This window comes from Acomys russatus, chromosome 28 (assembly GCF_903995435.1).
Source record: "Acomys russatus chromosome 28, mAcoRus1.1, whole genome shotgun sequence".
Classification (NCBI taxonomy): domain Eukaryota; kingdom Metazoa; phylum Chordata; class Mammalia; order Rodentia; family Muridae; genus Acomys; species Acomys russatus.
The window spans coordinates 8759359-8776283 of NC_067164.1; the positions used below are offsets into that span (position 1 = coordinate 8759359).

A 16925-nucleotide genomic window follows, 5' to 3' on the forward strand; every position below is an offset into this window, starting at 1 on the left:
CTCGGGACCTCTGGAAGAGCAGGCAGTACCCTTAACCTCTGATTGCTTTCCAGCCTAGAGTTTTATCCACGTTCCAAGCTCACTGCTACGGTTGATATTTGTTTTAAAGAAGCAACTAAGTAATTGATTAAACCGAAGAGAAAACAACCCAGAAATGATCAACCTTCATTGGAAACAGGTTTTATTAATTGAATTATTTTTTTAAATCCCAATATAATTAAATCATTTTCCATATTTCTTTCCTTCCAACACACATTTCCTTGCTCTCTTTCAAACTCATGGCAGCCTTTTTCATTAGTTCTCCTTACTGCATATATGCATTTGAATAATATATAGTCCTACATATGTTCTACAAGCTGTGTGCATAATGTTACTTGCACAATTTTACAAGTCAGTGTTGGTTTCTGAAAGTATATTACATTGAGTTCTCCTATTTTCTGTTTATCAATCCCATTGTCCATGCTTTCTTCTTCCTTTCATTTCTTCCTTTCCTATTATTTTGGAAAAGATTCTTTCCACATGCTTTGCTGTCATCATGAACTCGCAATTTCCCTGACTCTTCTTTTGTATCGCTAGTATTACAGAACTCTACACCACATTTGGTTCTGTTGCATATTTCAATTGTATAATTTACACATAGTATAGATATGCTGACACTGCTATCAGGAGAATGTTATTTATTACTTACTGTTTTGTTCTTTTATTTCTTCTGGTTTCCGTCTACATGCAACCAGCACTACGACAATTTCAAGTAAAGATGTCCTTTGATTGAGAGGCTAAACATGGCGTGAATATTTCATAAATTTAATATGCACGATCTAATAATGTTCAGATCTCTACTATTCACTATCTGGAGATTGTCCACTAAGAAGTCAGAATCAAAGTCCTTAGATGACGAGAGTCATTGCCTGAGAGGTGCTAAATTGCAAGAACTATAGCAAGAAATGGGTAGGATGGCTTATAATGAATACTAGATATCGTTCATGCTGCAGCAATGCAGATTTGAAAACAGCAGATGCCCCACTTTATACCAATGACTCCTTTTCAGTTATGCAATAGCTTAAAAAGTAGAATGAAATCCGTGTTTCTGTGAAGGTTACAAAATGAGCATGGTGCACTTACTTTTTTATTGCCTCTTCTAGAAGCAACATTATCTATAGTCACCTTGAAATTTTATATAACAGTGTCAGAAACTATAGAACTCAAATGCATGTCGGAGGGGCCAGGCTAAAAGAGAAGGTTGCTGGGAACCAAACCTGTTAATGCCACATGTTGGTAGTATTTTTCATCGAGACTTTGAAAAAGTACCTGTTCTCTTTAAGAATCTAGGGAAGAAAAAGACTCCAAGAATGTGAAGCATGTGTCCAAGTATTAAAGACACTTGGCTTCAAAAGGGAACTGAGTGTTTTTTTTTTTTTTTTACAGCAATATATAGAATTTATAAAAGTGGGATACAAGTGGGTGGAGAGTGCCAGCACAGGTATCAACTTTCTTGACAGGAAGAATCTCTCTTCTTCAAATATAATTGTGCCCCAAGGACAGTGTAAGCTTCTAATTATAGCTTCTTCCCATGAATGCTGTTGGATTTTTAGCAAGGGCTAATACTAGCATGTGAGGTAAGGGATTCTCCTACATGTCAGATTCCAAAGGGTTACCAGATGTTTAAAGGTGATTGCTATTTCGATGGTTACATCTTACAGTAGTTCTGAGGGGAACTAACTGGTGTGTGGTTACAACTGAAACAGATATACCCTTTGAAGTTCTACCTCTCGGAAGCATAGTAGGTGCAATATTTTTTAAAGATAAAAGTTAAAATTTGGGACTTTGTTTCCACTCTTAGATGACCCTGAAGAGTGGCAAATTTAATTGAGTGTGAACTACACTGCATCACGGTCACCAGCATCTCATTTCCTCCAACTTAAGGGTCATCTTAACTTCCTGGGCTTTGTTCGTTCGCTTGTTTTCTGTGTTTTGTTTTGTTTGGTTCTTCAGACTGTGTCCATGAAGTCATTGTCTTCTCTCTGGCAAATGGGCTCCTGTGTGAGATCCCTGATTGCTTCCTGCCTAGCTCTCAAATGTACTCCTTGTGGTTCTTACAGAGAGAGCGTTCTTGTAGATCCAGCCACAGTTGTATTTGTCATGTGACGATGATTCTATTGCATATGCATTTTGATCAGTCGGCACTTTCTGCTTGCTGTAGATTTGGTCTTTTTTTAATTTTTATTTTAATCTCTACTGCAGAAGAAATCCTTCTTTTGGTTTTTTTGTTTTTTTTTTTTTAATCTTTTCCTGTCTTGTCATTCTCTTTCCTCCTAAGAGTTTATTCTAGACAGAAACTTTAACCATGACTGTGACATACAGAATCCCCCCATTGGGCTGTTGCATACTCTCAGGCATCCCAAACAATTCTTACTTTCCACAGACTCTGAGGCAGCTGTGTTAGCTCCTAAACAGTTCAAAGCTGTTCCACACAGGAGACTCCTGCCATAGCCCCGAGTACTTTTTCATTTCTCATTAGTATGACTTTTTGTCATACTTTGGTAAGTTTTGCTGTTATTGTCCTAAGTTCAGATCTTTAAAAAAAATATCTGTTTGACTTTTACCCCTATGACTTTCTTTCTTAAAGCTTCAAATATAGCCTTTATAGTTTCCTGCATTTTTGTTTTCTGAGGACTAGCCATATCTACATGGCATTTGTTTCTTCTTTGTCAATATGTCTCAATGGCCATAGCTATGTGAGTGGTCCATTTGCATGCCTTTGTAGTCTGCTTTGCCCACCACACTCTCCTATACATAAAAGAGGAGCCAATACTTGATGAGAACTTCATATTTACATACTGAATGAATAAAATCAAGCAAGTTCGCATCTCATCAATCCATATCAGCCCATATGTTAATTTGGCAGAGAATAAACTCTTTCCCTATCTTTTCTAACAGAGGCTTGTAGCATAACATTATATAACACACTTTCGCTAGTGTCTTGACACAGAACGGTGGCAAAGATGGTCAGAAACCTGTATTTGTAAATAATTCCATAAGCTATGCACAGTTGGTCTCATTATCACTGGGGGTGTAAAAAAGGGGAGCTTTAGAAGTCAAATAGAAAACTTGTCAGTACAATGAAACATCACAAGAAGCAATTATTTAGAGATTTTTATTTTGGTAAGTTCTTTTAAAAATTGAAACATGTTTTTTGACACTTATAATTTATGTAGCTGATCAGAATGCCTTTTGAACTGTCTTGGTATATATATTTTAATAATGTATATTATGCTGATTTTAAATGTAAATCATTATTTTATATCAGTGTTATAGGCATAAAATTTAGGATCTTCCATTAGATGAACTTTCTGAATCTTAATATTACTTTATATTTTTCTGTAAACGTTGTATCATTTCTTGTGAAGTAATGTAGTTTTATTCTTAGTTTGCAAATAACACCTATACCAAGACATTAGATTACTCTTATATAATCTTGTATTAGATGATTACCACAAAGTGCTTTTTCTTCATTGGTTTTCTTGGTTTTTTTCTTCATTGTTTAATGTCAGCCATATAGAATAACAATGCGTCTTTAAATATGAATCTGTAATGTTTAAAAATGTATGTATATAGTATAGTGTTTCCCTTTTGTAAGTTATTTGATTTCTATTGACAGATAATTTTCATTATCTTTCTTATTGAGTAAACTAATTACAGTTAGTGTAGAGAATTATTTATTAATTCACCATAAAAATTCATGTACTTAGGTAGCTCATTTTTTCCACAGCATGTAATATAAGATCGTTGTGTCGATTTTTGAAAAAGTATCATGTGTATAATTTTATTTTATCATTGTTGTCTTGGTCTTCCATATTTATTCATCTATGTAATATGCAACATTTGTCAGTAAAAATCACTGTGTATATGAGTGGCAAAAATGTATGTATATCTTTTCGTATTAATGTCCATCACAGCTCTTAGTACAGAATCTTTTTAAAAATGTCGGCAAAATGACCAGAAAACATATAAATAAATACAACACATTTAACTCTGCACAATAATAAAACAAAATAAAACGGCAAAAATAACAAAATCCCTTTATAGTGTTAAGCTTTTTTTTTAACGTAAAAACTTAGTAGCCAGTGCCTAACTTCACACTTGGGTAGATTAGTACCGTCATTCGTATTCCAAAACTGTTGAGATTAAAATATAGAAGACATTTATATTTTATAGGTAACTAGCTTTTTGAGTTTCTGTAAAATTTTCAGATCATGTGAGGAATGGGATGAGAAGGGTTTGGTTTTGTTTTTGTGTTGTTTTTCAAATAAATATAGCATTTCTAATCTATAGGCCAGAAGAATTCATTGCTCAGCCCTAGGTTTGTCTGAGGGGCGTGGGGTGGCTGGTCCTAAGCCTGAGTCTGTAACCGGGGGCTACATTGGGGATGGCCTCTAATGGGCCCCTCTGAGGCCAGAGTAAGTAGGGGTCTGATGGTGCGCCCTGCGGTCCCCGCAGGTGGCAAGTACAATGAGAGACATCCAGCCCTTGCTGCTCCACTGCGACACGCTGAGCGCAGCCCAGGAGGCGCTCTCCCTCCCAGACATCTTCTTCAGCAGCCAGCTGCGGAGCGCGCCACTGCTCATCGAGGACCAGGGCCGCGTGGAGCTGCCAGAGGAGTTCGTGGACCAGGTGCCCCAGGAGCACAGATTGCAGCCCAAGGTGCGGTCGGCGTGGGGGAAAAAGGGTTGCGGGTGGCAGGGCAGGGGCTGTTGAGAGGATGCATCCTAGGCAGCTTTCCACATCTTGTCATGTTGCGTTCAGGTTTGCTGGTGGCCTATGGTGGGTGCTGAGAGACTCAACTGCTTTAGCAACGCATGCCTATTTTGCTTTAGAGCCACACTCTTATTTTGAAATTTCTTTGTTTAAAATGTATGGTTGTGTGTGAACCTGGCGTAGTGAGAAACAACTGTCACCCAGCACTGTGGAGGCAGATACTAAAGGATTACCGTCCGAGGCAAGCCTAAGCTATGTAGTATATTTTCAGGTCAGCCCGGGCTTCCTGAGACCCTCTCTAAAAAGAAAACCCAAAACAAAGACAGAAAGAAAAAAATTAACGTTGAGTTAGAAATGTTACTTTACATTATTGTTGGAAACGTCAAATTACCTTTTTTTGGAAACCGTTTAACCAACTGAAATGTCTAAGACTATGAAAGCTGAGCATGAATATTTCTGATCATGTCGTTTGGGGGAGAGGGAAGTCTTATCAATAGCAACTAACAAGATTTTGAAAAGATCATGATTAAAGCGTCTTGGTTAAGAATTGTGCATAGTCATTTAAAGCATAAAACCTCACTGAAAAGCTAGTAACCTCTTGATGATGTTGGGACCTGCTTATGATCTCGCTTCCCAGTTGGCAACTCTGTTGAGTGACTTTCAGCTATTGAAGCTCCACTGAGGAACATCATATAATGTTTCCATAAAATTAAATACTCTTTTCCCCAATAATGTATAACATAAATTTTCTTTTTTCTTTGTTTTTTTTTTTTTTTTTTTTACCCCCACAAAACTCCATGAGTAGTCTTATCCCTGTAATTTCCCTGAGGAACACAACGTTCAAACCTTTGTGTGCTACAGCGTGAGAAACTCTGGGAAATCTTTGGCTGAAAATCATGAATTTGAAGTTACCCCGTCAACTCTATCATTTTTGAAGGGGGTTTAAATATAAGAAATACAGGGAAAGCCAGAAAAATGGGAATAGGACTTCCTCAAGACCCAGCTATCCCACTCCTTGGAATATACCCAGAAGGTGCACTACCACACAACAGGGACATATGCTCAACCATGTTCATAGCTGCCTCATTCATAATAGCCAGAACATGGAAACAGCCCAAGTGTCCCTCAGTAGAAGAATGGATAAAGAAACTGTGGTACATTTACACTATGGAATACTACTCAGCTATTAAAAACAAGGAATTTCCGAAATTTGTGGACAAATGGATTGAACTAGAAATTATCATAATGAGTGAGTTCACCCAGAAGCAAAAAGAGTTAAATGGTATATACTCACTTATATCGAGACACTAGCCCAAGGGGTAAGTCCCCATGGAAAACTTTACCTATCAGGAAAGTAGGTCAGAGGGGAGGACATCCTATTGAAACTTTAGGTGTGAGAAGCCTGGGAGAATGAGGAAATAGAAAGATCCAGAGGGTCCTGGAAAACTACAGGCGGGTCTGGGCCCTGGGGTCCTCCTCAAACTATGACACCAGTCAAGGAAAATATAGGCAGTAAACTTCGAACCCCTACCCAGACTAGCCGATGGACAGGACATTCTCCACCGTTAAGTGAAGAAGGAGATCTGACTTTCACACAAACTCTGGTGCCCCATATTTGACCATGTCCCTTGGATGAGGACGCCTGGTGGCACTCAGAGGAAGGATAATAGGTCATCAAAAAGAGACTTGATACCCTATGAGCATATACAGGAGGAGGAGGTCTCCCTCAGTCACAGACGTAGGGGAGGGGAATGGGGGGAAAGCCGGAGTGAGGGAGGAATGGGAGAATACAAGGGATGGGCTAACAACTGAGATGTAATTTGAAGAAATTAATTATAAAAAAAGGAAAAAAAAAGAAATACAGGGGAGAAGTAAACACCACTGTGTTACCTATGCTTAATGTCTCAGCCCCCATTGTGGCAAAAAAAAAAAAAAAGAGGCAAAATACTTGGTTGCAGTACAGGGATTGAGAAAGGTACATCATTAATCCATGGCAGGGTTAAGAGACCAGTGACAGTGAAACTCAGGTTTTTGGTCCTCCTGAGCACAAGAGGTAGCAGTGTAGAGAACATCGTGTTCACAATGGCTTTGTGCCCTCAGTCACCTTGTTTCACCAATGCGCTCCAATCTGTCCACTCAAATTATCATTTCTTTTTGATAGGTGTGAGTGGGGACAGTGGTGATGTCAGGGTCCACAGCAGGAAACTTGGAGAGGCGCATTCAATGTGTTGCAAAGATTTAAGGGCAATGTAGAGTAAACATTCTCCATGTTTCGCTGTTACCCCTTCAGATGTGCCATGTTCTGAATTGAGCACATTTCATTAACACACGAAGTGCATCAGTGGTGATGAAAAGTTAGTGATCATTTTGTTTTGATTTGTATTGTACTTCAAACAAATGTCCTTTAAACGACTCCAGCTAACCCTTATCATGGAAATGTCTAGAAAGCATTATGAAGAAATAACGTTTACATTTTATTTATAAAACTTACAGGTATTTAAATCAACACATGCACACTCTGGTTTGCAGTTTTATCATCTGGTAAAAATTCAGAATATAGTAAATGTGTTTACTTAGTATAGAACTCTCTTTAAGAGGTATCTGTCGAGCAGCGGTGGCAGATGCCTTTAATCCCACTCAGCACTTGGGAGGCAGAGGCAGGTGGATCCCTGTGAGTTTGTGGCCAGCCTGGTCTACAATGTGAGTCCAGGAAAGCCAAGACTACACAGTGAAACCTTGTCTCGAGAAACAAAGGGGAAAAAGGAGTTATTTATATTTAGATAGCCCCCAATATTTATTGGTTTTATTTGTTTCATAAGTCTTTTCTATACCATTAGCTTTTAATTCCTGACATATATATGTCATAATGCAAGGTGGTGGAGGGTTTTAAATCACACAGTTCTACAAAGGAATAGAGAAGAATTGTACTGTATTCTATTTTAAACAGTGACGACAAGGAGGTGCTTTGGAGATTGCATGAAAGCTCCTAAGTGGAGAGGAAATGCTGAGGGACACAAAGGGACCTGTGAAAAATCACATAAGTCTGTTCTGATTTGGGATGCGTTTACAAAGTCGTTGTCCTGTGAAAGTAATCTTTCAGTGAGACAGCAAGACTGAAGGTCATTTGAGAATGTTTTCCACAGAAAGAGTGAAGAGGAAGAAGTAAATATTACAGGGGCATAATCCTCCCCCGTAGTCAAGAGAGTACACACGGCTAGAGTGCTTAGATTGGTATTAAAAATGAAATAGAAGTAAGAGATTCATATCATCTTGAGCTCTTTAAGTTGAAACGACATGGCAGAATTCAAATAATAAAATGTCAGGCAATTCAAGTTCCCTCCTTAGCCCTTTGTGTTTCTCAAAGGAAAAACAAAACAAAACAACAAACTCTTGCAGGGTGAAGATGCTACAAAAATATCTCCCTCAGAAAACAGTTAAAACCATGAAGGCCACTATTAAAGTGATCACTCTGTGGTTTAGAAATAAAATTCATTGAGCCTTGACACTAACCTCAGCTTTATTCTATAAATAACCAAACAAATAAGTAAAAACTCAAGAAGCCCAACAGTGCCAACAGAGCAAAGTCATTTCCATCATTTTGAAATGACATTTTGAATTTATTTGGCTTTTTAGAGTTAATAGAAATTAAAAGCTAATGAATGTTTGGATTCACAGAAATCAGGAATGCACTGTATTGTAAGAAAATGTGTGTGTGCGCGTGCGCGCACACGTATACACATGGCGCACACAGAAGAAAACTTTAAGTCAATCCCAACCAAATTCCATGTATAAAAATATTCCCTGGAGGATAAAGGAAGGCTAACATGCTTTAAAATAGTTGTATTAATTCCTTGGGAATTGCATACAATATTCTTTGACAACATTGACCACCTATTACTTCTCTTACTCCTCCCATATCTACTACCACTGTCTTACCCACCAACTTCACTTCTTCTTTTTGAAACAGTTTGTCCAGTATTATTTATGCTGCCGATAAACTCCTGGGTATGGGCCACCCATCCACTGGACTTGGTGTTCCTATCAAGAGCCTGACAATCGCAGGAAACTGACTGACCCCTCCCCCTCCCAAAAGCATCTCCTACATTATTGATGGCGGTTTATAGGAAGATAGACTATTGACTAGGCTTATGTTAATCAGATCTTCTGCAGGCAGCCATAGTGCATGGGTTCATGAGTACAGTCCTGCCATGTCCTGAAGATACACTGTTATCCGCTCTTCTACACTCTTCCTGTCACCTCTCCAGTGATGTTCTCTGAGCCTTGGGGGTGATAATACAGATGCCCCATTTTAGCTGATCACTACACTGACATTTATTCTCTGTCATGTGACTAGCTGTTTCTGTATTAACTACCATCCACTGCTCACATAGACCTCTCAGAGGAGATCTGGGAACAGGACTATTATACTGAGTCTTCTGCCTCCTTGACAAAGAATGTTATGCAATGAATGCTTTCGAACAGCCCTTCCTGTGTATACTCAAGCATGCAAAGATCTCTTTTAAAAAGTAATACTTAAGATAAATTTGCATGTTTGTGTATGCGTTTGACAGGATGCTAAATGTGGAGACCGTGTTTAATAATCTTTATCTTCAAAAAGCTCTCCTATTCCTCACTGTTTTTTGTGACATCATCTCTGATAATACACTTTTCCTCTCTCGGCTTCAGGCTATTGCCACTTGCTTTCTTGCCTCTTAGTTCAACTACGCCGGGGGTCTAGACAGTAGCACTTGTCTGTTGTCTCCTGGTATTAATATTTCCCTGGACATTTGAGGCAAATAGCGTTGAGTACAATGAGTCAGGAGAAGGGACTACCTCCTTTGTTTTGCTGAATCAGAGCGCTTGGTCCTGCAGATGAAATGTGTCTACACTGCCTCCTGACAGACAAGTCATAGTTACCTCAGCACAGCCGTAAAGACGCTGATATAAACACAAAGTCTTGCATTCAGTGTGGTTGGAGGTCAAATCCAAATGATAGTTTTCTAACATCATTCTCTAATAATTCAGAGAAAAGGAGCAAGGATCTAATCAGAAAAACCATGATATTACATTATGAGGAATTTTGCATTTTTCAGATGACAATGAGCAAAAAGGCGGATATTGGAAGAATTAAACAAGGAATATCACATTAAGAATAAATATGAACAACAACAAAAATAAAACAAAAACACTACAGGATGGATTCACGACAAGATGGAGAGCTATATTGACTCATAAGAAACATGAGTTGGTGGTTTGGACTCCAGGAAGGAGTGTCCAGTGGAGAAAATGTCCACAGAAACAGGGATGAAGGTGTAGCTCAGTGCATAGCATCCAAGAAGCCCTAAGAGCTATTGCAACATCCCTGGGACAACAAGTATTGACAATGAGGTCCAATCAATAATATTTAAGGATTCGTTGTGGTTGTTAAGTCAGAGAAAACACAAGAAAGACAAAGAGCGCTTCTGGTTAAGCCACTAAATATGAGCAGTTCTCCATTTTATGACATAAGGGAGACAAGTATAGATGATAACATTAGTAAGCCACGATGAAGTCGCTGACCAAACAAAGTCACTCACATTAAAAAAAAAATACAAGAAAGACAGCACTGTTCTTTAATAGCACTGTTTTGGACAGGAATGATAAGATATCCTGGGACACAAAAAACATCTGCTAGGATTTCACTCTGCCTTTCCTTTACTCCCCTGTAACACCTGGCAGGGATACAAGGCTGCCAAAATTAGGTCTGAATTTTGAGCATTTCTGTCCTCTATTCGATATATTTAGTATCTGTTTTTGTTTTGTTTTGGTGCAGTGTTCCGAGTCAAAATCTGGAGAGAAAGACGAGCCTCTTCTGCGCATATTTGCTCTCATTTAGCATGTAACATATCACTTCAAGAAGAATAATAATCAAAAGTAATCTACACATGTCTTTTGAGAATTCCTCAGAAATGAACGTTGATTAATCTCTTGCCTAATTAAAACTGAGTATTAATCTAGCTTGTCCCTGGACGACAGAGTAAAATGGTGCTTTATCTTAAAGGAAATGGTTAATGTTCTTGTTGGTTAGGAAGTTTTGAAAAATAAAATGTCTGCTCACAAAGGCAGTACTTGGCTGAGCTGTTAGTCTATATCTGTGCTTGCAAAGCTCACACAATTTTACACGAGGGGTGTTAAAATGAGTGAAGTGAGCACGGTAAGCGGAACACGAGGTCATTTGCTGTGTTGCCTGTAACACCAAGAGTTGGGAATCCAGCTAGTTCCATTTGTATGCCACAAAGTCACTAACTTGATAGGGCAGGTAGTAGATCCTGAGAAAAATGAAGAACATTGTCAGGTTCATACAAAATGCTTTAAAACAAAAACAAAACAAAACAAAACAAAACAACAACAACAAAAACCAAAAAAACCAAAACCAGAGTGTTAATAAGAAAAGGCTTAACATCAGACAGCACTATTTTTCTTAACTGAGATCACATCCCAGCAACTATGTTCTTCAGTTACCTTATGCCTGGCTTCAGTGGCTTGGTGGTATTCTTGAACATGAAGTGTCATCACTGTACAAAATCATAATTAGCCAAGAACAAATATGGAGAGTTTCGTTAATTTGCTATAGCGGCTATAGCCTTTCACCCCCTATACCTTTGTCAGACATTACCTTTCTTGGTTGGAAGGTCCTGCATCAGGAGTCCCTTTTAGTTCGGCAACTAAACTTTATAAACAATAGGATTGGCATCCTTTCCTCTATTTCGATTATTCTTCCTGTCACTCACATTTTAGGGAGGGTTCCAGAGAAAGTCTTGCTATGTACTTCAAGTTTCACTATGTCACTTTGGCTAGCTGCACACTCCTGCCAGTCCTATGCCTTCATCTTTTGAGTGCTAAGATAGCAGACATGTACCATCACTCCTAACCAAAACCAGAGCATGCTGCTGTTTTGTTTTACCTCTGTTTGGATTTGAACCTGTAACCTGACCCATGCTTAGTTAGTACTTCACCATAGAGATGCGAGATGTGTCACCAGCCTGACCGATGTTCTTGACAAAACAATTTCTGTCTCCTACTTTTGAATTAAAGTACTCTTAAAGTGTGTGTGTGTGTGTGTGTGTGAGAGGGGGGAGGGGAAGAGATATCTTACCACATCTCTTGGGTAATATATCTTAATTTTCCTCTAGCTTTTAAATTTTCATCTGATACAATCATTGAAATAACTGAAACTTTGATACTCTAATATGTTTAGATTGCTGTTATTTGTCACGACAGCAATGAGGTATCTTTCTGGCATGCTCTTTTCTCCCATAATCCTAAATTAAAAAAAACAAAACAACAACAACAAAAAAAAAACCCCAGAGAACTTCTTCAAAGTTTGTTATTATATTATAGTTGAATCTGACACATCTAGGTGAAGTCTAGGAATTCCTGGGGAGATAAGAAGATGACAGAAGTTGTGATAAAAGAAGAGAGATAAATGTTGCCATGGCAATGGAAGACCTTCTGTTTTACCACCTCAGCCTTTTAGATATAACTCCCGCTGTAGAAGAATAATATAATGTGGCCTTCAAAGATCTGTGTTAGCTTTCTTGTTTTATGTATGACACTATACTTTTATTTCAGATAAAGCCTCTGGTCATATTTGTGTGTATCTTCCAGAAAAGCTTGCGAGTTTAGAGAAGACTTCTACTATAGTCAATATGCAAAATGTATTCTTTGCACATTGCTCTTGGAATCCTTTTGTGTACCTATCATGATATTTTTATGTGGGAGTGAAGAGTAACATGCTTCTAAAGAAACAGAAGTTTTAAGATTTAGAGAAAATGTGTTGATGCCTAAACACAGTTTGGAGGAATTTCTTTAGGACCTTGATTCTTTTTAATATAGTCTAAATCCCAAAGTGATATATCCTGTTTGGGGAAAAAAAAGGCATTAGTGAGTACAGACTCAATATTTTTATTAAAGTACTAGAGACAGTACGTGTGACATTATATGGACTTATTTTCTCTTTCTATGAGAGTAGGTTTGAATGGGCTTACAGTGGTGATGCTTTTTTTCTGATTCGACATTTCGGTTACAAAAATCAAATAACGGTATCTGGGTGTGGTTACACACGCCTTTATTCCATGCACTTGGGAGGCAGGGACATGTGGATCTCTGAATTTGAGGCCAGCCTGGTCTATAAAGGAAGTTCTAGGACAGCTACACAGAGAAACCATGTCTTGAAATATGAAAGGGGAGAAAAAAAAAAAAAGAATAAGTGGAAGAGGAAGAAGAAGAAGAGGAGGAGGAGGAGGAAGAGAGTAGAAATTGGTTCTAATCTTTAATGTGTTGGCCTCAAAATGTTTTACATCTGAAACCAGATCAGGTGTATAGTTTTTCATTCTTTCATTAGTTGTTTGAGTACCTACCATGTTGTGAGAATTTTAGGTGTGTTCCAAAGAAGTAAATTATATACAAAAGAATGACGGTATTTGTCATTGTTGTTTTAGGATCAGATTATCAGTTACTTGGAAGTTCCCCTTACTGCCTTGCTTGCCTCCTTAGTCATAGTGTAGGAAATCTGAAGTGTTTCTTACACAGGAGAAGTAAGCCTGTCCTGTATTTATAAAACACATGCTCAAAATGACAAGGAAGGGCAGGACAAGCTAGGACAGGACAGGTAATATGACGAGGACAGAGTATTTTCGTTACTTTTTGACTAAAATATTTGTCTTTGCATTTTTCTCTTCTAGAGTTCACTGGTACGTAGAGGCAGATAATATTTCTAATGTGTTATATCATATATACAGTTTGTTAGACTGATTATCTTTCCTCAAGTACAAATATATATAATGGAAGACTTGTGTAGAATTTTCAAAGAAATTATTTCTTTGGAAATACTTTTGTTTAGGGTAGGGAGAAATAACAAAATATATTCTAAAACAGTGATTTTTGTTGAGGTACAATCATGGGTTGATGACTAGAATAACTGCACATTCAACACAACTTTTACTCAGTTTGGTTCACTTATTTGTTGTGCCTGTGGCATATGAAGTACCCCTCTTTAGTTCTATTCCTGTGCTTACTAATAGCATAGTTCATGTTCAAAGTGAGGATAAGTAAGCAAGGTACACAGGTGGCACCATGATTTGGTGGGATATAATATCAGTGAAATGAACTGATATACCCCTGGTATATTACAAAGCTCCCATGTCCGGAGGACAATTTTAAAGCATAGCTAGAAAATGATAGAAGAGTCTATTCTGGTGAACTGGATGATGTGAACAGAGCTCCAGCAGGAGAAAGGGAACATATTTTTATGTGGCTGAGGATACTGTAAGAGAATAGAAAAAGATCTAAAAGATCTGAGAAAAGAAATAATGGGGGAATATGTGCAAAATGGGCTAAGGCTGTCTTGTAGGCGGTAACTTACATGCCAGGTTGGAAATTAATGCATTGTTTTGCCTATAATGGAGAGTATTTAAATGCTCCTAACAAGAGTTATAGTTTAGTGTGAGACAGGATTATGGGGGAAATTCCAATATAGAAGAACTTGAAAGTAAAAAAAAAAAAAAATAGTAACGTTGTTGCCATAGCACAGAAGGTAATGATGTTGGAAAGGGCAGTGTCAATGGTAGTGGAGCACAGAAGAGTGCTGGAAGAGGCTTAGACTTTGAATCTGTGGTGCTTGGCTACTAATTGGACATAGGAGCATGCCTTGGTCAGTGTGTGGCACCATTCTCAGACTTAGGACTTCAAGAGGTACATTTGGCTTTTCAGAACTGAATGAGGAGTTTGATTTGAGACATATTGAAATGGAGTTGCAAATGTGAAGCAGATACAGAACATGAGCATCTGGATATCAGTAGGTAACTTAATCCTTGTAACAAAGGTTGGGGATGTCTGGTAGAAACCGTGAAGTCACTGAAGTTGAGGTTGCCAAGGCTGAGCACAGGCAAGAACAGATCCTGTGGATACGTTATGTACAGGGGGAAGGCACTGAAGGCAGCGGTGCCGGAAACCATTGGTTAATTGAGGTGAGATGCCAATTTCACCAGAGGCTGCCTCCTCTGACTAGTTCTGCTGATGCTAATCCAAAGGGAAGTCATACACATGGGCTAGATGATGATGGAACCTGACCTCGAAGGGTGAGGAAACAGGAGTGGTTTGGATACTTCCTGTCAAATTGTTGCCTTTATGACTTTTCTCAGATGTCCTCTATATAAAAAGAGCAAACAGTAGGGGATTAGGTTTGCAAGTATAATTGATAGGCATGACAGAGTTTGACTCCACCTGGTGATTTGCTTCGTTTTACAATGTTCTGCTTCCTCTCGATTTTGATCATTGACTAATGAGCTAGTTTTAAGGGCACAGATCAAATGAATATATGTGAGAAAATAAATTTAATAAAACATTAAAATGTCATTCTGAGAGTGTTTTAATATTTTAAAAAATAAAAGGAGACACTGGGATAATTCTAGTAAGATGTAATGACAGGCTGTATAGTCCCATAAGTTGTGAATGAATGACTAAAAATTTTTTATTTAGTGTGTAACAGCATCTAAAGACACACACACACATACTACATATGCGCGCACACACATACACACACAACATAATCACACTCCACACATAAAACATACTACACACATACATATACACCACACACACACAAACACACCACACATGCATATAAACACAAAACACAAAACATACAACACACACACACACACACACACACTTGAAGAATCCTTAAAAGATAATTTTAAACTCTAAGATTTAAAACATGGCAAAACTATGTAGTAAAATCACTCATCATAATGAGCCTCAGGAGCTTAGTGTACAGCACAGGTGTAGAATGTTCACATAGCATGCCCATGCTGCCTCTAACACCACAAACAATCAAACTGAAAAAGAATCTAAACTAGGAAAAAGACATAGTTCTGTTTTCTTATACCAAAAACACTCAAATCTACCAATGTCTATATTCAATAATACATACACTAACCCTTTTATTCTCTAAAACTCCCAGATATTTATAAACAACAACCACAATGAAAAGCATTGATTCTGTTTGATAAGGGTTTTTTCCCCCTCCACTTTGTAGCTCAAGCTAGCCTTGAACTTGTGACTTTCCTGCTTCTGCCTCCCTAGGGCAATGATTCCTAGTGTGAAGAACTATGTTCATTTAAACTTTTGATGTTACTTGTGAAAATATTTTTATTAATTTTTTTTTTAAATTCCCAAATACACCTCCATGTAGGATCATCAGCTGAAGCATGGTGGGCCTACCAGGGCTATATTCCTTGAAAAAGAAAACTGTATCTCATTCTCGTAGAAGCTATCAACTAATGATTACATATTTCTAATGTAAACATTAGTCGCTTGATCAATAGAACCACAAATAAGCCAGACATGCCACATATTTTCCATTGTAGGTTCAAGGGAGCCTCCAGGTGAAATATTACATTTTTTTTGTTAACTTGTTTTTGTTTTTGCTTTGTTTACTCTTTGCCCTTTTTAAAATATTTTTAAATTTAAATCTTAAGAGTTGGAGTTTCTCAAAGTATTGCACTAACCACGGACAATACAATAGTAAACATCGAACCCCTACTCTGATCTAGCCAATGGACAGGACATTCTCCACAGTTATGTGGAGAGCGGGGACTGACTTGACATGAACTCTGGTGCTCCATATTTGACCATGTCCCCTTGGTGGGGAGGCCTGGTGGCACTCAAAGAAAGAAAAAGGAGAATACCAAGATGAGACTTGATAGCCTATGACCATATAGTGGGGGAGGAGGTGCCCCTCAGTCACAGGCATAGGGGAGAGGAATAGGGTGAATTGGGAGGGAGGGAGGAATGAGAGGATAAAAGTGATGGGATAACTATTCAGTTGTAATCTGAATAAATTAATAAAATTAAAATAAAAGGAAAAAAAAGAGTTGGAGTTAATCTTTGTTTGCCATGTTACAAAACATGTCCCTTTGATGAGACTATTATACATCCATTTTTCATAGCATGATTCTTCTTTATGGCTTTGGAAAACTACCATCGAATGTAAATGTTACATTGTCCTTATCCTACCTTCCGCTGAGGAATTCCTCTGCTGGGTGCATAATGCAGCTACCTTGAGCACTGTGAGCAGTTTCGCTGCGACTTGTAGGTATCTCTGTAATATGTTGACTTGGACTGCTTGC

The 16925-nt window shown here is 38.1% G+C and overlaps 1 protein-coding gene across 1 annotated transcript in view; it reads left to right on the forward strand.

Annotated features, from left to right (window-relative positions):
- The window catches only part of Adgrl3 (adhesion G protein-coupled receptor L3), a 438014-nt gene that overhangs the window by 12454 nt on the left and 408635 nt on the right, over positions 1-16925 (forward strand). Inside the window, exon 2 of the mRNA XM_051170906.1 lies at positions 4498-4701. Coding sequence (XP_051026863.1) covers positions 4498-4701 — 204 coding nt within the window. The remainder of the gene's footprint in view (positions 1-4497; positions 4702-16925) is intronic.